General features: G+C 41.7%; 2 protein-coding genes and 1 long non-coding RNA gene across 5 annotated transcripts in view; 1 reads left to right on the top strand and 2 right to left on the bottom strand.

The window, feature by feature from the left end:
* The window catches only part of SLC17A5 (solute carrier family 17 member 5), a 51707-nt gene that overhangs the window by 6151 nt on the left and 18044 nt on the right, over positions 1-27512 (bottom strand). For all 3 annotated transcript variants that reach the window (XM_039467811.2, XM_039467810.2, XM_039467812.2), the window contains exons 6-10: positions 26011-26129; positions 13458-13616; positions 10842-10974; positions 8200-8347; positions 746-836 (exon numbers count right to left, since the gene is read on the bottom strand). In XM_039467811.2, coding sequence (XP_039323745.1) covers positions 746-836; positions 8200-8347; positions 10842-10974; positions 13458-13616; positions 26011-26129 — 650 coding nt within the window. The remainder of the gene's footprint in view (positions 1-745; positions 837-8199; positions 8348-10841; positions 10975-13457; positions 13617-26010; positions 26130-27512) is intronic.
* LOC141584320 (uncharacterized) lies at positions 830-27457 on the top strand. Its single transcript, XR_012517311.1, has 2 exons — positions 830-3890; positions 24824-27457. It is a non-coding gene; the product is annotated as an uncharacterized LOC141584320 (long non-coding RNA).
* Positions 20015-20315, bottom strand: LOC120363259 (large ribosomal subunit protein eL39). Its single transcript, XM_039467813.2, has one exon. It carries the CDS (start codon positions 20294-20296, stop codon positions 20141-20143), a length of 156 nt encoding a protein of 51 aa, XP_039323747.1. The 5' UTR covers positions 20297-20315; the 3' UTR covers positions 20015-20140.

Raw genomic sequence — 27512 nt, 5'->3', positions numbered from 1 at the left:
AGCTGGTTTAAACTCCTGACCTTAGGTGATCTGCCCGCCTCAGCCTCCGAAAATGCTGGGATTACAGGCATGAGCCACCTCTTCTGGCCATATATTTGGCATATTAATAAGCATCTAAGAAATGCCTGTTGAATAAGCGTTTGATTGTTTCAGGGCTTACTAACCATTAAGGTGGCTCATTCCATAAAGGAACAGCTTTGAACAAAGCATCTTCCTAATGTCTCCTCATTACTTCTCTCAATCTGTCTTTGTGGATCTGCTGAGAATAAGTCTCCATCTTAACATTTAGAAGCCCTTCAAATATATGAAGACACCTTTTATGTCTTCCCGAGTTTTCTGGTCCTCTAAACATTCTTGGTTATTTCAACTTTTCCTCATTAATTCTCACATGATTTCCTGATACCTCACCTTCATGGGCTCCCTTTTTAAATAATTTTACATTGCCAATTTTTATTTGTTCAAATCAAAGACAAAAATTACTTGTCTGGTATAATATCACAACTTTACTGCTGTGGTTTCAGCTGCAAGATCTTCATTTTTGACTTAGTTCTGCTGTTTTGTCTAAAATCTAAAAAGTATTCTTCGAAAATACACTTTCTTATCTAGTAAGGCATTTATTTTTTTGTTGCTATAAAGAATTTCATAAAAACATTTAGAATTTTACTCTTTATGAAAATATACTGAGCTTTGACTCAGATGTGCAGTTCCAAAACCCTTCCAGTTTACGGGTAAATTGTCTACTTACCTCAGGGGTCAGACTTTTAGCAATGACAGGCCCAACCATTCCTGGAATAGTGGCAAATGTATTTGTGATGCCCAGGAGGATACCAGCATACCTGTAGAAACATTTTCATAGAAGTTTATTATTGTGTTATACATTTAAACAGCTTCTTTCTTTTTTCTTTGAGACAGAGTCTCACTCTGTCACCCACGCTGGAGTGCAGTGGCATGTTCTTGGCTCACTGCAGCCTCTGCCTCCTGGGTTCAAGTGTGCCTTAGCTTCCCAAGTAGCTGGGACTACAGGCATGCACCACCATGCCCAGCTAATTTTGTATTTTTAGTAGAACTGGGGTTTCACCATGCTGGCCAGGCTGGTCTTGAGCTCCTGACCTCAAGTGATCTGCCTGCTTCAGCCTCCCAAAGTGCCAGGATTACAAGTGTGAGCCACCACATCTGGCCGCTTCTTTCAGTAGATAGCTATTCTACTCTCAGGTTGTGTTCCTGTGAAATTTTATGTCTACATAAAATGTCTTGTTGAAATGGGATTTCATATTCAGCTGGTGAAAAACCTGCATTTCAATAGTTAAGTAGCATTTTAACATTACATAGAGGAACACAGCCAATGAAATAATCCCTTTTATAATGATGTAGGAGAAAGTTCTGAGATCTCATTTTCATACAGACATTTTGACATGTCTAACCTGAAGTTATTTAAGTTAAAGAATTTCTTTCCTGATTTGAAAATTCAATTGTAATTGATTTTTGAAAATTAATAAAAAACAATAAGGAAATAAAATTACCTTTAATTCTTCCTTATAGAGATAATTGACATTAACATTTTCATAAATATCCTAATTATTTTTTCTATCTGTATATATTTTTAGTATATTATTATAGGCATGAGATCATATCAAACATACAATTTACTTGTTCCATTAATTACACATGTGCTTATAGGTAAATTACTGCGTGCTGTCCTAAAAGAAGACAAGTTGGGTCTACATTGTGTGTATGGGTATGAATAAAAAGGGCATTTTAAATAAGTTTGGAAAAAGTTTCTCAAATGCAATGTTTTATTTTAAGTGAATCATAGGGAACGGGATAGTTCTCTCTATGTCTACATGCAAATCTTTACAGAATTTTTGCCTGTATTTGGGAAATACTAATGACCTATTGATTTCTTTACTATATAAGGAATGCGCCGGGCGCGGTGGCTCAAGCCTGTAATCCCAGCACTTTGGGAGGCCGAGGCGGGTGGATCACGAGGTCAAGAGATCGAGACCATCCTGGTCAACATGGTGAAACCCCGTCTCTACTAAAAATACAAAAAACTAGCTGGGCGTGGTGGCTCGTGCCTGTAATCCCAGCTACTTAGGAGGCTGAGGCAGGAAAATTGCCTGAGCCCAGGAGGCGGAGGTTGCGGTGAGCCGAGATCGCGCCATTGCACTCCAGCCTGGGCAACAAGAGCGAAACTCCGTCTCAAAAAAAAAAAAAAAAAAAAAAAAAAAAAAAGGAATGTATGTAGAATAAGAAATAAGAAATGTTACCTTAGCCAAGATCTTGAGTAAGTACCATCATAAAAAGGAATGAAATACCTATCATTTTCTATAAAAAAGTCATATTAAACTGATTATCAGGAAATTGAGATTCCCGACTCAGCTCCACCATTAACAATCTATGTGATCTTGGGCAAGTTAGTGATGCATTTTTATTTTATTTTATTTTTTTTTTGAGATGGAGTCTCTCTCTATTGCCCAGGCTGGAGTGCAAGGGCATGATCTTGACTTACTGCAGCCTCCACCTTTCAGGTTCAAGCAATTTTCCCTTCCTCAGCCTCCTGAGTAGCTGGGATTACAGGCACCCACCACCATGCCCAGCTAATTTTTTGTATTTAGTAGAGATGGTGTTTTGCCATGTTGGCCAGGCTGGTCTTGAACTCCTGGCCTCAGGTGATCTGCCCACCTCAGCCTCCCAAAGTGCTGGGATTACAGGTATGAGCCACCATGCCTGGCCTATTATTTCCCTTATTATCCATTGGTTCACAGATGTATACATATAACATGTCAACCGTGAGCTCCCTCACACTCTATCAGGTATTCTAAAACAATTCATTTGAGTGTAAAATACACATGGAAAAGTGTACAAACCATCAGTGTACAGCTTGCTGAATTTTCACAAAGTGAACACAACCACATCACTAGCATCTGATCAAGAAATAGAAGCTACTGGTATACACATTTTGAAGGACATTTTCCATGTGGTCGAACTACCTCTCAAACTGTATAAGCCTTCATCTGAATAGTCAGGTCACCCCTCTCTACCAAAAAACCTACTAGGAGGGTTTAACTCTTACCTTCAGAAGACTGCAACCTTCTGCCTGATTTGCAGTGGCCTGGCCTTGGTCCTTCTACACAGCCTTATTTCCTAGCACTGTACAATCACTCCTTCAGATCCAGCCAGCTCTCATTCCAGCTGCTCACATCTGTCATGTTCGTTCCTGCTACTTATCTTTACTAACACTATACCTGCTGCCTGAACTCCACTCACCTTCCATCCTAACCACTTGTTTGGTGCTTCTTCCTTGAAGCTGTCTGTCTTGATCAGTTCATACTGAAGCTGTCCTCTCAGAATCTTTATTGTCCTTAAAGCTGGTATTATGTGTTTTAAGATATAAGTCCCCTAATTCAAGTTCGCTAATTCTGACTCCATAATCTCATTGAAGAAGCATGTTTTATTTCCCTTCATTATATTCAGTGCCCAGTAAAACACCTGTGCTCATTCAATATATGCTGACTAAAGAGAGGTATCATGTGACTCACACTAATCTAGGCCTTATGCACTGAACCATGGGGCTCTGACTGCACAGACCACTGGAGATTTTTCCATACAGACTAGAACTCCTCTAACTCACTGCTCCAAAGAGTGACAATTCCTGATCAGGAATTTTATATGAACAGAATAATACAGAATGTAACATTTTGGATTACATGCTAGGGGTACTATTATTCCAAACTGTTGTATGTATTAATAATTTTTTTTTTTTTTTGAGACAGAGTCTCACTGTGTCACCAAGGCTGGAGTGCAGTGGCATGATCTTGGCTCACTGCAACCTCTGCCTCCGAGTTCAAGCGATTCTCCTGCCTCAGCCTCCCAAGTAGCTGCGACTACAGGTACCCGCCACCACACCCAGCTAATTTTTGTAATTGTAGTCGAGACGAGGTTTCACCATGTTGGCCAGTCTGGACTTGAACTCCTGATCTCAAGTGATCTGCCCATCTTGGCCTCCCATAGTGCTTGGATTGCAGGTGTGTGCCACTGTGCCCAGCCATTGATTGATTGATTGAGATAGAGTCTCGCTCTGTTGCCCAGGCAGAGTGCAGTGGCACAATCTTGCCTCACTGCAACCTCCACCTCCTGAGTTCAAGCAGTTCTCCTGTCTCAGCCTCCCAAGTAGCTGGATTGCAGGTACCTGCCACCTCGCCCAGCTAAATTTTTGTAGATATATATTTTTTAATAGAGATGGGGTTTCACCATGTTGGTCAGGCTTGTCTCGAACTCCTGACCTCAGGTGATCCACCTGACTCGGCCTCCCCAAGTGCTGGGATTACAGGTGTGAGCCTCCGCACTTGGCCTAATAATTTATTTTTAAAATTGCTGTCTCTCTCTCTCTCTCTCTCTTTTTTTTTTTTTTTTGAGATGTAGTTTCACTGTTGTTGCCCAGGCTGGAGTGCAATGGTGTGATCTTGGCTCACTGCAACCTCCATCTCCTGGGTTCAAGTGATTCTCCTGCCTCAGCCTCCCTAGCAGCTTGGATCACAGGCATGTGCCATCATACCTGGCTAATTTTGTATTTTTAGTAGAGACGGGGTTTTACCATGTTGGTCAGGCTGGTCTTGAACTCCTGACCTCAGGTGATCTGCCTGCCTCGGCCTCCCAAAGTGCTGGGATTACAGGCATGAGCCACTGTGCCTGGCCTAAAACTGCTGTATTTTTTACTTGGATGTTTGTCCTATATATAGTCATGAATTCTGGACTTTGAAGATGATATCTCTCAGGTATCATTTCACATAATCTTATACTTCCTATATTACCTGTACACTGATAGTGGCTAGACTCTAGATCCTAGGGGGTTCATTAGATTTAGATTTAATATTTTTGAGGCCGGGCGCGGTGGCTCAAGCCTGTAATCCCAGCACTTTGGGAGGCCGAGGCGGGTGGATCATGAGGTCGAGAGATCGAGACCATCCTGGTCAACATGGTGAAACCCCGTCTCTACTAAAAATACAAAAAATTAGCTGGGCATGGTGGTGTGTGCCTGTAATCCCAGTTACTCAGGAGGCTGAGGCAGGAGAATTGCTTGAACCCAGGAGGCGGAGGTTGCGGTGAGCCGAGATCGCGCCATTGCACTCCAGCCTGGGTAAGAAGAGCAAAACTCCGTCTCGAAAAAAAAAAAAATATTTTTGGTACAAAACCTTAAAGGTGGTAGAGGAGTTCAGTTAAAAAAAAAAACTTAGTTAAGCAACTAAATGGCATTTATTACTTTTTCATAAAAATCACTTAGACATATATAAAGTCCAATTAGAGCTTTAAATGTTTTGTGAGATAATTAGTAGTATTATAAAATACAATTTCAGTCAAAACTAAAGAAGCTTGATATTTTATTATTCATGCTGTCTTAATGTGGAATAACCCAATTTCTATTAGAATTTTGGATCCTCAGTTGTAGACTACTTATCTGAAACTCCTCCCCATTTTGGATGGAAAGGTGTCTAAATAAAAAATTCTGCTTAACAAATTCAGTTATATATAAAGATCACAAATTTTTATGTTCAAAACTCTTGCATACACAACACCATAACAAAACCACGAGGCACGGATCTTTTTGGCTTATCCCCTTTAGGGAGTGTATCTTAAATTAACCAAGCTTGGCAGAGCCTGCCTTTTTTTCTTTTTAAACCATTAACACCTTGGCAGTAAGAGGAACCAACTGCAATGCTGCCAGCATTTCCAGTGACAGATATTAAGTGCAGACGAATGCCGTGAAATTCTAAATGTCAGCACCAAGAAATTCATTCAAGTACTTATATTTCACTTGGCCATGAAAGATTGATGACTGCTTGGAATAAAACAAGTTGCATGGACTCAGTCTGGATTCCGTGCTATTAGAGTACTATTGGAATTAATAGCTGAAAATCTATCTAATTCCTATGATCTAGGCAACAAAATTACCATAAAAAATCTCTATTTTGAGGCTGGGCACAGTGGCTCATGCCTGTAATCCCAGCACTTTGGGAGGCCGAGGCGCGTGGATCATCTGAGGTCAGGAGTTCGAGACCAGCCTGACCAACATGGTGAAACCCCATCCCTACTAAAAATATAAAAAAGTTAGCCAGGCATAGTGGCACACGCCTCTAGCCCCAGCTACTGAGGAGTCTGAGGCAGGAGAATCGCTTGAACCCAGGAGGTGGAGGCTGCAGTGAGCTGAGACCCTGCCATTGTACTCCAGCCTGGCAAACAAGAACAAAACTCTGTCTCAAAAAAAAAAAAAAGAAAAGAAAATCTCTATTTTGGGGCCAGGCGCCATGGCTCATGCCTATGATCCCAGCATTTTGGGAGGCTGAGGTGGGAGAATTGCTTGAGCCCAGGAGTTTGAGACCAGCCTGGGCAACATGGTGAAACCCTGTCTCTACAAAAAATTTTAAAAAACACCAAAAAAATTAGCTGGGTGTGGTAGCTCATGCTGTAGACCTACCACTCAGGAGGCTGAGGCCAGAGGACTGCAGGAGGATTGCTTGAGACTACAGTGAGTGGTGATCTTGCCACTGCACTCCAGCCTGGGTGACAGGGTGAGACCCTGTCTCAAAAAATAATAAATAAATAAAATGAAATCTCTATTTCAGTCTATAGAAGTGAAGGCCTAGAAAATCCAAGTTCATATTTATATGTTAATAGGAATATTATTAATTGGAAAACCTTGTATCTATTTACTATTTATTGGAAAACCTTAGACATGCTTATAAGGGTTTTATATATATCATATTATATCATTTGAATCATAAAACCAATCCCATGAGGTGGGATTATGTTTATTTATTTATTTATTTATTTATTTATTTATTTGAGACAAGTCTCACTTTGCTGCCCAGGCTGGAGTGCAGTGGTGTGATCTCGGCTTACTGCAACCTTCGCATCCCAGGTTCAAGCAATTCTCTTGCCTCGGCCTCCTGAGTAGCTGGGATTACAGGCGCTTGGCACAGTGTTTCTCAAATGACTCTATCCATGAATCAGCATGCTATTATACTGAACTTTGGTAGTGATAAATTTACCTAATTGTACATCCAATTCATGTTTCTCTACCTTGTCCAAAGGGTATCTATCATAGGAGACCTGGCTGAAGTCCTTACTATCCGTATCAAATCTATATTTTCTTTATTGTATCAGGCTAAAAATGATGTTGAGAAATTAGACTGTTTTGTCATTTTGGCTCTAGTGACCCAGTGGTGGCTCTTTAGTGGTCAGCATTTTCTTTTCTGAAAGCACACCAATCATCACTTTAATATTTTACTTGGATTGATCTGTGACCCTGGTCACCACACCTGACTCAAAGTTAGCCAGAAAGTAATAATTACATTGACTGCATTATATGCAAATACATTTATTGCATTATGAGCAAAGGGTTGTGTGTGTGCTCTATTTAATCCTCACAATGATCTTATAAGGTAGATAACATGGATATTTGTTTTTTAATTTTTTTTCTTCAGTACCTATTTTCATCTCTTGACAATAGCTCTAATTTTTTTTTTTGAGACTGACTTTCACTCTTGTTGCCCAGGCTGGAGTGCAATGGCTCACTGTAACTTCCACCTCCCAAGTTCAAGTGATTCTCCTGTCTCATCCTCCCTAGTAGCTGGGATTACAGTCGCCTGCCACCCCGCCTGGCTAATTTTGTATTTTTAGTAGAGAAAGGGTTTCATCATGTTGGCCAGGCTTGTCTTGAACTCCTGACCTCAGGTGATCTGCCCTCCTTAGTCTCCCAAAGTGCTGGGATTACAGGCGTGAGCCATTGTACCCAGTGACAGTAGCTCTAATTTTCATCTGATGATCCAATTTTCTTTCACTGACAGTTCAAGAGAGCAGGGTGGGAGGCCCTCATCAGATTCCAGAGATTCTGACAAGACTTCAGGAACCTGATAAATCTTAAGCTACTTTTCTTTCTTTCTTTATTTTTAAAGACAGGGTTTCACCAAATTGGTCAGGCTGGTTTCAAACTCCTGACCTCAGGTGATCCACTCGCCCAGAGTGCTGGGATTACAGGTGTGAACCACCGTGTCCGGCGCTACTTTTCAGATTCATTAAATGGAGTGGGTGGCCTACCACCTTCTTCTGGCTGGATGGCTGCTGAACCAATTTTACGTTACTTATAATTTTTTAAAATAATAAAGTAAATCACAGCAAATCTTTATATTAGTTAGTACTCACGAAGGAGCAATATCCAGATGGTTGATGCTAAATCCAGACGAGCAAAAGCCTCCCAGTGTTGTTGATATAGTTAGGAAAGCAACGGCTAAAGAATAATCACAGCCAATGAAGCCAGCAGCTACCAAGAATACGGCAGGTCCAATCATTCCTGGAGTTGCAAAGTTTTAAAAGGGAAAAAAGCCCCAGCATTAATATTTGCTCTCCCTCAATATGGTATAAATCTGAAATTTGAAATTGCTGCCACCTACTGTAGAAACAGTATACTGCCTAGAAGACTAACAAATTTTGTGAAAAAAAAAAAAAAAAAAAAAAAAACCTGCTGGAAAACATGGGCATAATACAACTAATATACGATTAAAAGGAAAATCTTATTATGCAATGTTATTAAATTTTCATGTGACCAAAACTCAGCTAAAATTCCATGGTGTTAGAGAAGATAACAACTTAAAAATATGTTTCTAGAGAGAAGCCATAGCTGACACAGAATGTGATTTAAAATACATATAACCAAAGAAGATAAACTAAATAATAAACTCTGTTGGATGAGGTTAGAGAAATACTCCATCTTGGCCAGGTGTGGCAGCTCACACCTGTGATCCCAGCACTTTGGGAGGCTGAGGTGGGAGAATCACTTGAGGCCAGAAGTTTGAGGCCATCCTGGGCAACACAGCAAGACCCTGTCTTTATGAAATATTAAAAACAAAATTCGCCAGGCATGGTGGTGCACACCTGTAGTCCTGGTTGCTCAGAAGGCTGAGGTGGGAGGACTGCTTAAGCACAGAAGTTCAAGGTTACGGTGAGCTACAATGGCACTCGCCATCATGCCAGGCTCATTTTTGCATTTTTAGTAAAGATGGGGTTTCATCATGTTGTTTAGGCTGGTCTCAAACTCCCGACCTTGTGATCTGCCCACCTCGGCCTCCCAAAGTGCTAAAATTACATGTGTGAGCCACTGTGCCAGGTGAATATTATGAATCTTAAACCTCAAAATGTATGATTCAAAAAGAAACACATGTGAAGAAATGCACTTAAATGTATCAAAGGGTTTTGTTATATGAACAAAATGAATGACTCATAACGTTTTTATTTTGTCTTAAACTGCTGTGATATTGTGATTTAAAAAAATATGGTGGGGAGTTGGGTGTGGTGGCTCACACCTGTAATCCTAGCACTTTGGGAGGCTGTAGCAGCAGAATTGCTTGAGGTCAGGAGTTCAAGGTCAATGTGGGCAATAAAGTGAGACCCTGTCCCATTAAAAAAAAAAATGGCTGGGGCTGGGTGTGGTGGCTCACACCTGTATTCCCAGTACTTTGGGAGGCCAAGACAGGCAGATCGCTTGAGTTCAGGAGTTAAAGACCAGCCTGGACAATGTGGTGAAACCCTGACTTTAATACAAATACAAAAATTAGCTGGGCATGGTGGTACATGCCTGTAGTCCTAGCTACTCAGGAGGCTGAGGTGGGAGGATCACCTGAAGCTGAGAAGGTTGAGGCTGCAGTGAGCCAAGATTTCCAGCCTGGGCTAAGAGTTAGCCCCTGTCTCAAAAAAAAAAAAAAAAAAAAAAAAAAAAAAAAAAAAAAAAGAAAGAAAGAAAGAAATATGGCCCATGTGGTGGCTCATGTCTGTAATCCCAACATTTTGAGATGCTGAGGCAGGAAGATCATTTGAGGCCAGGAATTCAAGACCAGATTGGGCAATATGGCAAGACCTCATTTCTATTAAAAGATTTTTTTTTAAAAAGTAAATATACATTCATACATTTGGTCTCTGCCCTGGTTTTTGGCACGCAGCTCCTAAAACTTTTGGAATCTCTGGAGTGGTAATAGTATCTTTTGTATGCTAATGAGACAACTGGTGGCTGGGGGTCCCCATACAGCTTCAGGATGGTGGCTGGATTAGCGGTCCGGCACCACCCCCAACCTCCAGAAAGGTGAGAGGGGCTGAAGGGTGAGTCAGTCACCAATGGCCAATGATTTAATCAATCTTGGCCATTTAATGAAGTCTCCATAAAAACTAAAAAGGACAGAGTTGAGATGAACTTTTGATGTGGGGGTTCCTGGAGGGTGGTGTTCCAGGAGAGGGCATGAAAACTCCCTATTTGGTCCCACATACCCTGGCCTATGCAGCTTTTCCATCTGGCTGTTTGTCTATATCTTTTGTAATACCCTTTATAATAAGCAGGTAAACATAAATAAAGTGTTTCTCTGAGTTCTGTGAGATGCTCTAGCAGATTAAACCTGATGAGAGAGTCATGGGAACCCTGATTTATAGCTGGTCAGTCAGAAACAGGCATCACAAGCTGGGACTTGTGTTGGCATCCGAAGTACGGAGGTGGTCTTGTGGAACTGAGCCCTCAACCTGTAGGATCTGATGCTACTGCCAGCTGGACAGTGTCAGAACTGAATGATAGGACACCCAGCTGGTGTCTGCTGCAGACTGACTGTCTGGGGAGAAATCTCCACAAACGTTTTGGTGATCAGAGCGAAGTGTTCTGTGTTGAGTATTGTATTAACTGTCCAAAAGTGAGTATTGTGTTAACTTGTGTCTAAAAGTGGGAAACACATTTTGTTTTCCTATCTCCAATAGCTATAAATATGGTAAATAACTGTAAACTAAAACCAAACCTGATTTGCTTCACTTACCTATAAGGCTAAAAATTCTGCGAACACATAAAGTTGAAAAATTCCATTTTGCCCTTAAATTGTCAGCAGCTTGACCAGACAGGATCATACACAACCAAGAGCCCAAATAAGGCAATGAAGATAAAAGCCCATTCTGGAAGGAATAAGAAGATACAGGAGGAAAAAATAAAACATACACATTCATCACAGCCAACAGCCACCACTTGAAAACAAAGGAAATGCATAGCAATATGTTGTTAATTTTTTATATAATTACAGTAAATAAGTCTGGCTTTCAGAAGGATTATCGGATTCAGTCCAAGGCAGTCCCTAAGAGTCTGTCTCAGAGGAAATAAGGCTTGCCCTAGTCCTGTCTCCTTCGGGTAACCTTGACTGTTTCTTTGGGATTTCAGTTGTGGGAGAAGACAAGCCTTCCTATTAACCTATGGATTCTCCCTACTAAACATTTTCGTCTTCCATTCTCACTTATTTATTTTAAAATATTTTTTACTATAAAATAAAATGCAGATGCAGAAAACCATGTTAAGTCAAACATACAGCTTAATGAATCATTCTTTTTTTTTTGACAGTCTCACTCTGTTGCCCTGTGTGGAGTGCAGTGGCTTGGTCTTGGCTCACTGCAACCTCTGCCTCCTGGGTTCTAGTGATTCTCTGGCCTCAGCCTCCTGAGTATTGAGGACTACAAACACCTGCCACCATGCCAGGCTAATTTTTGTATTTTTAGTAGAGACAGAATTTCACCATGTTTGGCCAGGCTGGACTCAAACTCCTCACCTCAAGTGATCTGCCCACCTTGGCCTCTGAAAGTACTGGGATTATAGGTGTGAGCCACTGTGCCCAGCTGGATTTTCTATTCTTTTTTTTTTTTTTTCTTTTTTGAGACGGAGTTTCGCTCTTGTTACCCAGGCTGGAGTGCAATGGCGCGATCTCGGCTCACCGCAACCTCCGCCTCCTGGGTTCAGGCAATTCTCCTGCCTCAGCCTCCTGAGTAGCTGGGATTACAGGCAAGTGCCACCATGCCCAGCTACTTTTTTGTGTTTTTAGTAGAGACGGGGTTTCACCATGTTGACCAGGATGGTCTCGATCTCTCCACCTCGTGATCCACCCGCCTCGGCCTCCCAAAGTGCTGAGATTACAGGCTTGAGCCACCGTGCCCGGTCTTTTTTTATTTTTTGAGACAGAGTTTCGTTCTTGTTACCCAGGCTGGAGTGCAATGGCATGATCTCGGCTCACCGCAATCTCCACCTCCTGGTTCAAGCAATTCTCCCGCCTCAGCCTCCCGAGTAGTTGGGACCACAGGCATGTGCCACCATGCCCAGCTAATTTTTGTATTTTTTTTTTTTTTTTGAGACGGAGTTTCGCTCTTGTTACCCAGGCTGGAGTGCAATGGCGCAATCTCGGCTCACCGCAACCTCCGCCTCCTGGGTTCAGGCAATTCTCCTGCCTCAGCCTCCTGAGTAGCTGGGATTACAGGCACGTGTCACCATGCCCAGCTAATTTTTTGTATTTATAGTAGAGACGGGGTTTCACCATGTTGACCAGGATGGTCTCGATCTCTCGACCTCGTGATCCACCCGCCTCGGCCTCCCAAAGTGCTGGGATTACAAGCTTGAGCCACCGTGCCCGGCCTAACTTTTGTATTTTTAATAGAGACGGGGTTTCACCATGTTGACCAGGATGGTCTCAATCTCTTGACCTCATGATCCACCCGTCTCAGCCTCCCAAAGTGCTGGGATTATAGGCATGAACACCGGGATTTGCTATTCTTAATCTTCCTATGGGTCTCAGTTTTACCCCAAATGATAATTACCAAATTAATCTTGTAATGTGCAGTTGAATGCAATTAATCACTGTGGTAGCATATTATTTATTTTCTATTTTAAAAATTAGCTCCACTTTATAGTTGAAACATGGTAGATTATAATCAGGCTCTGTTAACAAAGAACCTGGGAAAAATAAGGCTGCTCACAATGAATCCATCCCTTTTAAAAGTGAATACTGGTACCATATGAATTTGTCAACTGATATCCTGGCATATTACTAGCTACTATTAAGATCTTCATTGCTGCCGGGCGCGGTGGCTCAAGCCTGCAATCCCAGCACTTTGGGAGGCCGAGGCGGGTGGATCACAAGGTCGAGAGATTGAGACCATCCTGGTCAACATGGTGAAACCCCGTCTCTACTAAAGATACAAAAAACTAGCTGGGCATGGTGGCACGTTCCTGTAATCCCAGCTACTCGGGAGGCTGAGGCAGGAGAATTGCTTGAACCCAGGAGGCGGAGGTTGCGGTGAGCCAAGATCGCGCCATTGCACTCCAGCCTGGGTAACAAGAGTGAAACTCCGTCTCAAAAAAAAAAAAAAAAAAAAAAGATCTTCATTGCTAAAGGGAATAACTGGCAAAAGATACCTTAATCAAGAGTTAGCACACACTGAGAAAAGAAGTAACAATTGTGGAGGCCAAAAGGAGACATCTCTAAAATTTAGGACAGCAGAGTAAAATGGAGGATGCAAAAATCACTGAATTTTATATAGATGAAAACAAATTCTGTGTATGGTCTTAAAATTATATATAAGAAAAAGAAAATTATAAGAAGCAGATGATTATTTTTTCTTACCTCTTGAACATTAAACCTTAGGATCTCCTTCATATAAGTAGGTAATAATGTCAATAAAGTATAAAAAGTCCAGTTGTATGAAAAGTGTGCAACTACAATAGCCCAGAGTGGCAGTGACTTTAAAATGGGTACCCACGGCACTGACTTCTGTGAAGAAAGCTGAAAAAAAAAACAGGAATTAGGATAAGCTACACCTATGTTAATACATAGAGCTGTACCATATCAGCTAAAACTCGATCCAGAATTCATACAGAATATTATCTTAATTAGTAAACTCTAAATTTTTAATTTTTAAATCAACTCCTTTGAAATATTAAATAGCAAAATGCATGATAAAGTAAAAAGGTAATGGTAAAGCTATAATGTCAGCCCTAAACATTGCTTATGAATATCAGAAGTTACCTGCAGCATTGATTTCTTTTTTTTTTTTTTTTTTGAGACAGAGTTTCACTCTTGTTGCCCAGGCTGGAGTGCAATGGTACAATCTCGGCTTACTGCAACCTCTGCCTCCTGGGTTCAAATAATTCTCCTGCCTCAGACTTCTAAGCAGCTGGGATTACAGGCATGTGTCACTATGCCTGGCTAATTTTTGTACTGTTAGTAGAGATGGGGTTTTGCCATGGTGGTCAGGCTGGTCTTGAACGCCTGACCTCCAGTGATCTGCTCACCTCAGCCTCTCAAAGTGCTGGGATTACAGGTGTGAGCCACTGCACCCAGCCTGATTTCTTGATTTCTAAAATACAGTGTCATAGTCAAATAATTCAGAGGCTGACATAAGGGTAAAGGAAAGAGATAGGAAGGTCCTGTTAGAATTCATATTTAATTATCCAATCTTAATTCAATTGAAATGATTTATAAGAACTAGGCAATAGAAGGTTTCTGTTGCAGTCATATGGAGCAGTGGTCTTTAAAGCAGGGTTAAAGCACCATGGGGGTATGCAAAATGATCTTCGGGGATGAGAAAAGACATATTTCTATTTTTGCTCATTTTTATTCTAAAAATAAGAAACTACACTCTATTAATATTTAATAAATATGTTGGCCCTGGAGTGTGTCAGATAATTATAAATTGTATGAGTCCCCTAATTCAGAGGGGTTAAAATGGCATCTTCACTTGTTTTCTTTGCCCTCAGTGTATTATAGCATATTACAGTTTAAGTGCATTTATTTATTTATATTTATTTATTTTATATTATTATTTTCTTGAGACACAGTCTTGCTGTGTCATCCAGGCTGGAGTGTAGTGGCATGAACTCAGCTCACTCACTGCAACCTCTGCCTCCCGAGTTCAAGCTGTATTCTCCTGCCTTAGCCTCGTGAGTAGCTGCGACTATGGGCATGCACTACCATGCCTGACTAATTTTTGTATTTTTATTAGAAACAGGGTTTCACTGTGTTAGTTTAGGCTGGTCTCCAACTCCTGACCTCAGGTGATCCGCCCACCTTGGCCTCCCAAAGTATTGGGATTATAGGCGTGTGCCACTGTACCTGGCCTATTTTTTTTTTTTTTTTTTTTTTGAGACAGTCTCACTCTGTTGCCCAGGCTGAGTGCAGTGGTGCGATCTCAGCTCACTGCAACCTCTGCCTCCTGGATTCAAGAGATTCTCCTGCCTCAGCCTCCCAAGTAGCTGGGATTACAGGTGTGCCACCACATCTGGCTAATTTTTGCATTTTAGTAGAGAGGGCGTTTCACCATGTTGGCCAGGCTGGTTTTGAATTCCTGACCTCAAGTTATCTGCCCGCCTCTGCCTCCCAAAGTGCTAGGATTGCAGGTGTGAGCCACTGCCCCCAACATAGGTGCATTTATTTTAAGTGCCTTTTAAAGTGCATTTGTGGGCCAGGGGTGATGGCTCACACCTGTAATCCCAGCACTTTGGGAGGGGAAGTGGGCAGATTACTTGAGGTCAAGAGTTTGAGACCACCCTGGCCAACATGGTGAAACCCCGTCTCTACTAAAAATATGAAAAAAAATTAGCAGGGCATTGTGGCGCATGCCTGTAATCCCATATACTAGGGAGGCTGAGGCAGGAGAATCGCTTGAACCCAGGAAGGGAAGGTTTTGGTGAGCTGAGATTGTGTCATTGCACTCCGTCCTGGGCAACAGAGTGAGACTCTGTCTCAAAAAAAAAAAAAAAAATTATAATTCAAGGACATGCAAAGATTAAAAAAAAGAAAAAAATATATATAATTATATACACACACATATATAGTGCATTTGTAGATTTTATTAGACAGTTTTAATTAAATCAAACCTCACAAAATTGACAGTGTTTTCAAAAGATTCCTGCAGAGCAACAGTTATTAGAAGAGACTCATCTAATAGATAATAGTCTAATGGAAGAAGAGAATTCTAATAATATTTAAACAGAACAAACACCAAGAAAATAGTAGAGCTACCACTTTTTTCTTTTCTTTTGCCTTTTTTATTTTTCAGGCTGGAGTGCAGTGTGCAATCCCGGTTTCTTGCAACCTCCGCCTCCCAGGTTAAAGCGTTTCTCCTACTTTAGCCTCCCAAGTATCTGGGACTACAGGCATGTGCCATCTCGCCCAGCTAATTTGTGTATTTTTAGTAGAGACGGGGTTTCACTGTGTTAGCTAGGATGGTCTCTATCTCCTGACTACGTGATCTGCCTGCCTTGGCCTCCCAAAATGCTGGGATTACAGGCATGAGCCACTGCCACTGGCTAAGCTGCCACTTTTCTTGATGAGTCCTTTGTCAGCTACTTCACCAAGCAAAATAATGACAGATCATTAACTATAACATAGTCAAACACATTGCTCCCATTAAACATTATTATTATATTAACAGATTATGGCTGGGCGTGGTGGCTCATGCCTGTAATCCCAGCACTTTGGGAGGCTAAGGAAGGAGGATCACTTGAGGCCAGGAGTTCAAGACTAACCTGGGCAACATGGTGAAACCCTGTTTTTACTAAAAATATGAGAATTATGCAGGTGTGGTGGCATGCACCAGTAATCCCAGCTGCTTGAGAGGCGGAGGCATGAGAATTGCTTGAACCTGAGGGACGGAGGTTGCAGTGAGCCGAGATCTTGCCACTGTGCTCCAGCCTGGGTGAGAGAGTGAGACTCCATCTCAAAACATTAAAAACAACAAAGTATTTGTAATTTTTTAGTTATAGCAAAGGTTTTTTTTTTTCTATTAAGATGTAAACTTTATGTATATACTGTTTATTTCATTTATCCATCCTTTAAAAGTCTATTTCTGTATATATGTTATGATATACATAAGCATCATAGTACATATAGATGACTTGAGAATAAATATACATACATTCGGATTGTGAGCCCCCCATCCGTTTATTAATTCTTGCATGATCAAGAAAGCTTAGATACCATTGATCTAGGGCATCAGATATTTACATTTCCTGTACACCAAAACTGTGGGTTTTTTTTAATATTTCCTTTACACCAAGACTGTGGCTTTTCGCAAAAGCAAGAGCAATCTATATTTCTGTCTTCAGTGTTCACAGTTACCATTATTTTGAAAAGAGGAAGAACCAGATAAAAGAAAAATAAAGAAATTTAAAAAAAAAAAGGAAGAACCAGTATTGCCAAACCTTCTTTCGGCCTTTTTTCTTTTTTTTTTTTTTTTTTTTTGAGACGGAGTTTCGCTCTTGTTACCCAGGCTGGAGTGCAATGGCGTGATCTCGGCTCACCGCAACCTCCGCCTCCTGGGCTCAGGCAATTCTCCTGCCTCAGCCTCCTAAGTAGCTGGGATTACAGGCACGCGCCACCACGCCCAGCTTATTTTTTGTATTTTTAGTAGAGACGGGGTTTCACTGTGTTGACCAGGATGGTCTCAATCTCTCGACCTCGTGATCCACCCGCCTCGGCCTCCCAAAGTGCTGGGATTACAGGCTTGAGCCACCGCGCCCGGCCTCGGCCTTTTTTCTATGGACTTTTTACTTGACACCTTGCTAGATATGCTCGTGTTCTTTTAATTAAAAAAATTTTTAAATTTATTTATTTATTTATGAGATGGAGTCTCGCTCTGTCGTCCAGGATGGAGTGATGTGGCACGATCTTTGCTCACTGCGACCTCCACCTCACAGGTTCAAGAAATTCTCCTGCCTCAGCCTCCCAAGTAGCTGGGAATACAGGCGCCCACCACCACACCTGGCTGATTTTTGTTTTTAGTAGAAACGGAGTTTTAGTGTGTTGGCCAAGCTGATTGAGAACCCCTGACCTCAGGTGATCTGCCCACCTTGGCCTCCCAAAGTGCTGGGAAAACAGGCATGAGCCATTGCACCAGCTGTGTTTTTTAATATGATCAAAGACAGACAGACAGAGGGAAAGAGAAAGAGAGATAACATTTATTCTTTTACAGCAGTGGTTCTCAACTCCAGCTATCCTCAGAATCATCTCTGACACCTTAAAATTATAGGGGCCTGGCCGGGCGCGGTGGCTCAAGCCTGTAATCCCAGCACTTTGGGAGGCCGAGGCGGGCGGATCACGAGGTCAAGAGATCGAGACCATCCTGGTCAACATGGTGAAACCCCGTCTCTACTAAAAATACAAAAAATTAGCTGGGCATGGTGGCGTGTGCCTGTAATCCCAGCTACTCAGGAGGCTGAGGCAGGAGAATTGCCTGAACCCAGGAGGCGGAGGTTGCGGTGAGCCGAGATCGCGCCATTGCACTCCAGCCTGGGTAACAAGAGTGAAACTCCGTCTCCAAAAAAAAAAAAAAAAATTATAGGGGCCTAAGTTCTACTCTTGACCTATTGAATAAACAAAACAAAAACAAGTAAAGCAAAAAACTGAGTGTAGGGCCAAGGAATCTAAGTTTTAAAAGGCTTCACTGGTAATTCTGTAGAGCAGTGGGTTCCCAAACTTTGATGCATATAAGAATCACCCAGTGGGGCCTTAAAAACTCTGAGATGAAGGTCACACCCTAGACCAACTGAATAGGCTGTGGGTGGGTGGGAGGTATGCATCCCTAGTTTTTGAAGATCCCTGGGTGATTTCAATGTGCAGCAACTTTGGGACCCACTGCTGTAGAGATTAGCTTTTAAAGTCTGCCCTCATCCCTCTTAACCAAAAAGCTCAGGACAGAGAGGATTTAGAGTTTGAAGGAATTTGGAACATAGCTCTTTTTATATGGCTTTGAAATCTACAAAAGAAGGGAAATCATTCTTTTATGCTGAAAGATACAAGTGTAAATGTATTTGAAGTCTGAAAACTGGATATATTCTGAAGAATATATCCTACCTCTTGGAAATATAACCTGTAATATGAAATATTTAATTTTAGCCACACTGGTATATTTTTACAACCTATTAATAGCAATTGAATTTTTGATAATCTGATGTTTTTGGACAATCACCCAAACAAGATCAGCTGTATGTCTAACATAGAAGCCCGACACATGGCAGGCTGCTAACGCTGCTTATCAAACACATACAAGGCCACAGGGTTAAAGGCTTAGAAAGAAGAATGTGAAATGTATGTATTACAGCTTAGTGTTCACTTGTAACCTAGGTACAACATAACAGTTTTCTGTTCTCCCAATATGAATGGTAATATCAACTTAACAGTATTTCCACATTACAAGTTTTATTTCAGGGGGGAAAGTCTTCATTTATAAAAGCTTTCAAGTTAAAGATGAATTTTCAAATGTTACTAGGAGAAACAATCCAAGTATCTAGCAGACATTAAAAAAAAAATCCTTCAAGAGTTTAAGATGATGCTGTCCAACAGAACTTTCCATGATGATGGAAATGTTCCATATACACACTGTCCACAGGGTAACTAATAGTTACATGTTGTTATTAAATCCTTGTCATTCAAACAGGTTGAGGAAAGAAAACAAAATGAAATGAAACAAAACCCTGGTCATATGGCTAGTGTGAATGAAGAATTTTTTCTGAGTCTTGCTCTGTTGCCCAGGCTGGAGTGCAGTGGCCTGGTCTCGGCTCACTACAATCTCTGTCTCCCAGGTTCAAGCAATTCTCCTGCCTCAGCCTCCTGAATAGCTGGGATTACAGGTACCCACCATCATACCCAGCTAGTTTTTGTATTTTTGTAGAGATGGGGTTTCACCATGTTAGCCAGGCTGATCTTGAACTCCTGACATCGGATGATCTGCCCTCCTTGGCCTCCCAAAATGCTGAGATTACAGGTGTGAGCCACTGCACCTGGCCCAGAACTAAATTTTTAATTAAATTATTTAAAAATTTAATTAAATTAAGTTAAATTAAAAATATAGCCACATGGGGCTAGTGGCTACCATACTGGACAATACAAGTTAAGGTTGGACTTAAGAAGGTACAAAACAGCTTTTTTTTGATGTTCTGGAACTATAAATTATTCTCTTGCTATTGTTTCTATCACACTACTATCTCACTAATCAAGCAGTGTAAACACATACTCTCTATGGCTTCATCACATCTAATTGTTGGCAAAAAATAAAAAAATTATGAAAGCTTTTTTTTTTAAGAAGTGAAAGGTCTCACATATTTATTACTGAACCCAGGCAACCAAAACCTTTTTTTTTTTTTTTTTAAAACATGAATAATGGAAGCACTGTGGGTTGTACTAACTAATGCCTTTATAACAGATACAGAAAGGAATCTATTCAAACGTCTCCCGATAGCTTGGTTTAGCAACACTCGATTGTGACCTTGGGACAGCATGAATATGTGTGCCATCGCATGTGTGATTTCTTACAGACCCAGCTTGGTTCTTCTCCAGTGTCTCCTTTTGGAGTTGTACCTGATTTTATTACCAGTTTTCATCCGAATCCACTGGGGAATGGGACGATTTTGCTTTTGTTTCTTGGCCAGGAACCGCTTAATCCTGAAAGTCTTGTGAGAAGACATGGCAAGAAACGGAGTAAAGCACACACCACGATGGTGGAGAAAGGAAGAGAGGAGCGAAAGCTTTTTTTTTTTTTGAGATGGAGTCTCGCTCTGTCATGTAGGCTGAAGTGCAGTGGCGCGATCTTGGCTCACTGCAGCCTCCGCCTCCTGGGTTCAAGCAATTCTCTTACCTCAGCCTCCTGAGCAGCTGGGAGTTCAGCCAACTGCCAGCATGCCCAGCTAATATTTGTACATATATATATATTTTAAAAGATGAGGTTTCACTATATTGGTCAGGCTGGTCTCCGACTCCTGACCTCAGGTGATCCACCTGCCTCGGCCTCCCAAAGTGGCTGGGATTATAGGCATGAGCCACCGTGCCTGGCCAATATTTGTTTTTTTTTTTTGAGACGGAGTTTCGCTCTTGTTACCCAGGCTGGAGTGCAATGGCACGATCTCGGCTCCCTGCAACTTCCGCCTCCTGGGTTCAGGCAATTCTCCTGCCTCAACCTCCTGAGTAGCTGAGATTACAGGCACGCGCCACCATGCCCAGCTAATTTTTCATATTTTTAGTAGAGACGGGGTTTCACCATGTTGACCAGGATGGTCTCGATCTCTTGACCTCGTGATCCACCCGCCTCGGCCTCCCAAGGTGCTGGGATTACAGGCTTGAGCCACCGCGCCCGGCCTCCCTCCTTGTTCTTGTTTTTCCTTCTTCCTTTTGTTTCCTCTAAGAGTTTTAATACTTACAAGGACTTTTAAAAAAAAATCATGTTTGGATTGTTTTCTCTTATTTTTCTGAGGTGGTTTGAAGGAAGGAAAACGTAGATCTGTTTAATTTTGCAGTTAAAGATAGATGGTCTTAAAAATTTCTAATAATAGCTCAATCAACTTTTTTTTTCCATATTAGTCGAAACAGAAAAGGACAAACTGTAAAAATTATTTGTCATGAAATGTGTGAAATATAGAGAGGGTATGATCACTGAACAAATACTTGAATATCTTCTAATATGCCATTTTACAAAAAAACACTTCTTATCGAATGCAAGTAACAGCAAACTGATTTAGCCAAGTTACATGTAATAAATGCTCTTAATTTCTGTCTTAATTAGACAAATATTCAAATCAAGGTCCCTATTTGATTTGCTTTGCAATGCTGTAAAATTGTGTACTCTTCCTAAAAGCCATAAAGGAGAGGTGAAACAGTTAAAAAACATGCTATCTTCAGGCTGGACATGGTGGCTCATTCCTGTAATGCCAGCACTTCGGGAGGCTGAGGTGGGCGGATCACTTGAGCTCACAAGTTCAAGACCAGCCTGGGCAACATGGCAAAATTCTGTCTCCACAAAAAATATAAAAATTAGCCAGGCTTTGTGGTACACATCTGTGGGGTCCCAGCTACTCAGTGGGCTGAGGTGGGAGGATGCCTAGAGCCTGGGAGGTGGAGGGAGGCTGCCGTGAGCCAAGATCACGCTACTGTACTCCAGCCTAGGCAACAGAGCCAGACCTTTTCTCACAAACAAACCTCCCCAAACCCCAGAACCAAACAAACAAGAAAACCTCAAGATAGCCCCAGAATTAAGAAAACAACAACAACAACAACAACAACAACAAAATAGCAGATATACAGGAAAGGACATTTCAGTGAGTGAAGCAGTGATGTCTTTCCATAATGCATAAAAAAGAGATCTTCAAAATAGAGTAGTTGATGGTCTTAAAGCACTCACTAGTTATGAGCTGGCCTTCTGAATTTAACTGCAGGGTGCAATAAAGATTTTTGTTTCTCTCTTTTTTTTTTTTGAGACAGAGTTTTGCTGTCACACAGGCTGGAGTGCAATGGTGCGGAATCTTGGCTCACTGCAACCTTTGCCTCTTGGGTTCGAGCGATTCTCTTGCCTCAGCCTCCTGAGTAGCTGGTTTTACAGGTGGCTGTCACCACGCCTGGCTAATTTTTATATTTTTAGTAGAGACAAGGTTTCACCAAGTTGGCCAGACTGCTCTTGAAGTCTTGACCTCAGGTGATCTGCCTGCCTCGGCCTACAGAAGTGCTGGGATTACAGGCATGAGCCACTATGCCTGGCCTTCTCTCTCTCTCCCTTTTTTTTTTTTTTTTTTTGAGATGGAGTCTTGCTCTATCACCCAGGATGGAGTGCAGTATCATGATCTTGGCTCTTCACAGCCTCTGTCCCTTGGGTTTAAGCAATTACCTTGCCTCAGCCTCCCCAGTAGCTGGGACTACAGGCATGCACAACACATCTAGCTAATTTTTGTATTTTTAGTAGAGAAGGGATTTTGTCATGTTGGCCTAGCTGGTCTCAAGCTCCTGACCTCAGGCGATCCTCCTGCCTTTGCCTCCCAAAGTGCTGGGATTATAGGTATGAGCCACCGGACCCAGCCTGTTTCTTTTTTTGTAGAAATTTCAGAATCAGAATTAGAACTATATATGCTGTCATCCTTATAAAATCCACTTATTGTAAGAATGAAATTACATTTCTGCCTATTAGTACTGACTTTTTCTTAAATAACTGAGAAAACATTCTAACGGCAACTCTCACTTGTCCAGCTCAGATCTCCTTTGACATTACTGCCAGCATAAGCTATCTACGATGCAAACCTGATTCTGTCACTTCAAGCTTACAAATACTACATAGCATCCCAGTGCCTAAAGGATAAAGGCTAAGCTCCTTAGTGAGGCACACGGGACCCTCCATGACCTGACTTCCACCTGCTTCCTCTTCCTGTTATTTTTTGCCTTTGCCTTACCCATGAGCGCAATGTCCAACTGCCACACTTCCTGGAAGGTGTCATACTCTCTCTGGAAGATACCACTCTTTCTCTCAGCAAAGTGAGAAAGAAAAACAGCAGTCAGGCTTGGTGTGGGGGCTTGAGCCTGTAATCCCCGCACTTTGAGAGGCTGAGCCAGGTGGATCACCTGAGGTCAGGAGTTTGACACCAGCCTGGCCAACATGGTAAAACCACATCTCTATAAAAATACAAAATTAGCTGTGTTTGGTGGCACGTGCCTGTGATCCTAGCTACTCGGGAGGCTGAGGCAGGAGAATCACTTGAATCTGGGAGGCAGAGATTGCAGTGAGCTGAGACTGCACCATTGCACTTCAGCCTGGGCAAAAAGAGCAAAACACTGTCTCAGAAAAAAAAAAAAAAAAGAAAAGAAAAGAAAAAGAAAGAAGCAGTCCCGGGCTGCTGTAAGCTAAATTGTCCTGGTTCTAACATCTAGGCCCTGGGGTTCTGTTGAACCAAAACCAGGCCACTCTATGAGCATGCTGGAGCAAGACAAAAATAAGACCAATTTACAGGTTCTCACTCTGTTTCCCAAGCTGGAGTGCAGTGGCACAAACACAGCTTACTATAGTCTTGCCTCCCAAGCTCACACAATCTTCCTGCCTCAGCCTCCTGAGTAGCTAAGACTACAGGTGCATAACCTCATGCCTGGCTGATTTTAAAATTTTTTATAGAGATGAGGTCTTATCATGTTGCCCAGGCTGGTCTCAACTCTTGGGCTCAAGCAGTCCTCCCATCTTGGCCTCCCAAAGTGTTGGGATTACAGGTGCAAGCCACCGTGCCTGACCAAGGGAAAGGTTTTTTTTCTTTTTGAGACGGAGTTTTGCTTTTGTTGCCCAGGCTGGAGTGCAATGGCCTGATCTTGGCTCACCGCAACCTCTGCCTCCTGGGTTCAAGCAATTCTCCTGCCTCAGCCTCTCGAGTAACTGGGATTACAGGCATGCGCCACCACGCCCAGCTAATTTTGTGTTTTTAGTAGAGATGGGGTTTCTCCATGTTGGTTAGGCTGGTTTTGAACTCCCGACCTCAGGTGATCCACCCACCTCAGCCTCCCAAAGTGCTGGGATTATAGGCCTTAGCCACCGTGCCTGGCCGGGAAAGCTTTTTAAAAATTTTAAACAAACTCAAAAGTTTTATAAGTTCTGGAAGATAATGATAAAAATGAAATATTGGAAGAAGCAAGCTGTTACCCATCAGTGTTAAGAAAATGGCAAAACATCAGGTTTTACATGGCAACATCTGTTTATAATGCATTAAATTCAACCTGTTCCTTAAGAGGAAAAAGTAGGTAACTCAATTAACATCATGTAGGACACTAAACTTTCAAAGTAACTTTTTTTTTTTTTTTTTGTGAGACGATCTTGCTCTGTTGCCCAGGTTGGAATGCAATGGCTGATCATGGTTCACTGCAGCCTTGACCTCCTGGACTCAAGCAGTCCCCTTGCCTCAGCTTCTTGAGGAGCTGAAACTACAGGTGTGCCTCCACACCCAGCTAAAACTTACTATTTGTATTAATTTTTTTTTTTTTTTTTTGCTGGGAATACTCAGACCCAAGTAACCTTGGATATGAGCTCTCCACCTGGTTAAAACTTTATTACAGTGCTTATTTCTTCTGTTTTTAAGTTTTTGCCAATCTTTGGCAAAGATCATTACAGGTCATATTTCTTAAAGTTCAGCTGCTGTAGAGACATTTATAGAAAAGTAAAAAACTTAAATGTTAAAGAGTAAATTTTTTCTTCTTTTTAGAGTTGGGGTCTTAGTATGTTGTCCAGGCTGGTCTTGGAACTCCAGGGCTCAAGAAATCTGCCTGCCTTATCTTCTCGAAGTTCTGAGATTACAGGTAAGCCACCATGACCAGCTCAGATTAAGTTTTTAATTACTGCCTGACTATACTACATATAAATATTTAAAATGTCAATCTTGGGCTGGGTGTGGTGGTTCACTCCTATAAGCATCTGAAATCTTTTTTTTTTTTTTTTTTTGAGACAGAGTCTCACTCAGTCACCCAGGCTGCAAGTGCAGTGATGTGATCTGGGCTCACTGCAACCTCCACCTCCTGGGTTCAAGCAATTCTCCTGCCTCAGCCTCCTGAGTAGCTGAGACTACAGATGTGTGCCACCATGCCTGGTTAATTTTTGTATTTTTTAGTAGAGATGGGGTTTTGTTGTGTTGGCTGGCTGGTCTCAACTCCTGACCTCAGGTGAACTGCCCACCTTGGCCTCCCAAAGTGCTAGGATTATAGGTATGAGCCACCACGCCTGGCCAAGCATCCTAAATCTTAAAATCTAAAAATCTGAAATGCTCCAATGAGCATTTCCTTTGAGTATCATGTGGGTTCTCAAAAACTTTTGGATTTCAGAGTATTTTGGATTTAGAATTTTTAGATTTGGGATGCACAACTGTATAAACACATTAGTTGGTTTTCTAACAACTAATGATCAGAATGAGAATCCTTTCATGAATAACACATTTTATTTTCTACTAATCAAGTGGTAAAAATAAACAAGACTCATTTGATAACCGCTACTCTAAAAGGTTTAAAATGACTTAAACAGTATTTGTTATAGCTTATAAAGCTATACTTTCTATAAAAAAAGAAAGAACTTCATTCTTCAAACAATACTTTGTTCATATTTATTTAAAAAAAAAATTAAAAATATTTTAAATGTTGTGTAGAGACAGGGTCTCACTATGTTGAGTAGGCTAGTCTGCTGGCCTCAATGATCCTCCCACCTAGGCCTCCGGAAAGTACTAGGATTACAGGTGTGAGCCACTGTACCCAGCCAGACAGTACTCTGAATATTTATTTCATTTGCCTTTTCTACTTTGTCTAGGGCATACACAATAGAAATATTGATTTTAAAAAATTGATATCTTAATTCTGAAGCAAAAAGCATGCTGGTATTATTTTTAAAATGTGTCAAAGACCATACCTGATTTTTTAATGATGAAAGAATGTATTCCTTTTCATAATGGGAAATTCTGTTGTGTGTTTGTGGTGTGTCACTAACTAACCAGATCCACAAAAGAAACCAAAATATTCCAACAGCACCTTAAAATCGAAAAACAATCGTTAGATAAAATTAGAATGTAACAAAAGACAAAACAAAAACACAAAATTAGAATGTACCAACAGCAGTTTTTACATGTCTTGAAAACATTCTGTAACTATAAAATCAACACAAAACTAACTTCAGTTTGGATTCAAGTTTCTCTCAATTCTTTTTTTTTTTTTTGAGATGGAGTTTCGCTCTTGTTACCCAGGCTGGAGTGCAATGGCGCGATCTCGGCTCACCGCAACCTCCGCCTCCTGGGTTCAGGCAATTCTCCTGCCTCAGCCTCCTGAGTAGCTGAGATTACAGGCATGCGCCACCATGCCCAGCTAATTTTTTGTATTTTTAGTAGAGACGGGGTTTCACCATGTTGACCAGGTTGGTCTCGATCTCTCGACCTCGTGATCCACCCACCTCGGCCTCCCAAAGTGCTGGGATTACAGGCTTGAGCCACCGCGCCTGGCCCTCTCTCAATTCTTTGAGACGGAGTTTCGCTCTTGTTGCCTAGGCTGGAGTGCAATGGCGCGCTCTCGGCTCACCGCAACCTCCGCCTCCTGGGTTCAGGCAATTCTCCTGCCTCAGCCTCCTGAGTAGCTGGGATTACAGGCACACGCCACTATGCCCAGCTAATTTTTAGTATTTTTAGTAGAGACGGGGTTTCACCATGTTGACCAGGATGGTCTCGATCTCTTGACCTCGTGATCCACCCGCCTCGGCCTCCCAAAGTGCTGGGATTACAGGCTTGAGCCACCGCGCCTGGCCCATCAATTCTTTAATGGGATAATTGCTATAGTTGTGTTACATTTTGAAGAAAATTTTTTTTTTGGAGACAGAGTCTTACTCTGTTGCCCAGGCTGGAATGCAGTGGCTCTGTCTTGGCTCACTGCAACGTACTATCCTGGGTTCAAGCAACTCTACTGTCTCAGCCTCCTGAATAGCTGGGACTACAGCACGTGCCACTGCGCCTGGCTAATTTTTGTATTTTTAGTAGAGAGGGGGTTTCACCATGTTGGCCAGGTTGGTCTTGAACTCCTGACCTCGTGATCAACCCGCCTTGGCCTCCCAAAGTGCTGGGATTACAGGCATGAGCCACCATGCTCGGCCAGAAGAAAACAACTTTCAACTATATGACTTTGTCTATCAGAGTCTACCAGACAAACCTTTTTGAAGATACATTTCCACAATCTACATATTTCCAAAGGTGTCTGTTTTTGTAAGTTGATTTTTAAATTTTAATTGCAGATATACTTCTTGCATGACACATCCATGTGAAAAGTTAATTTATTAAAAATGTGTATCATGCTGCCAATGAAATTGAGAAATAAAATGCCTTGGGACTAGATAAAAAGAAAAAAAAAACATTAAAACTACCAAGTGAGAAC

Source organism: Saimiri boliviensis, chromosome 4 (assembly GCF_048565385.1).
Source record: "Saimiri boliviensis isolate mSaiBol1 chromosome 4, mSaiBol1.pri, whole genome shotgun sequence".
NCBI classification, from domain to species: Eukaryota; Metazoa; Chordata; class Mammalia; order Primates; family Cebidae; genus Saimiri; species Saimiri boliviensis.
This window is presented reverse-complemented; position numbering and strand designations above follow the sequence as displayed.

What these genes read in the sequence shown, in the direction of transcription:
- LOC120363259 (XM_039467813.2), bottom strand. Translation starts at nt 20,296, where the DNA reads ATGTCTTCTCACAAGACTTTCAGGATTAAGCGGTTCCTGGCCAAGAAA.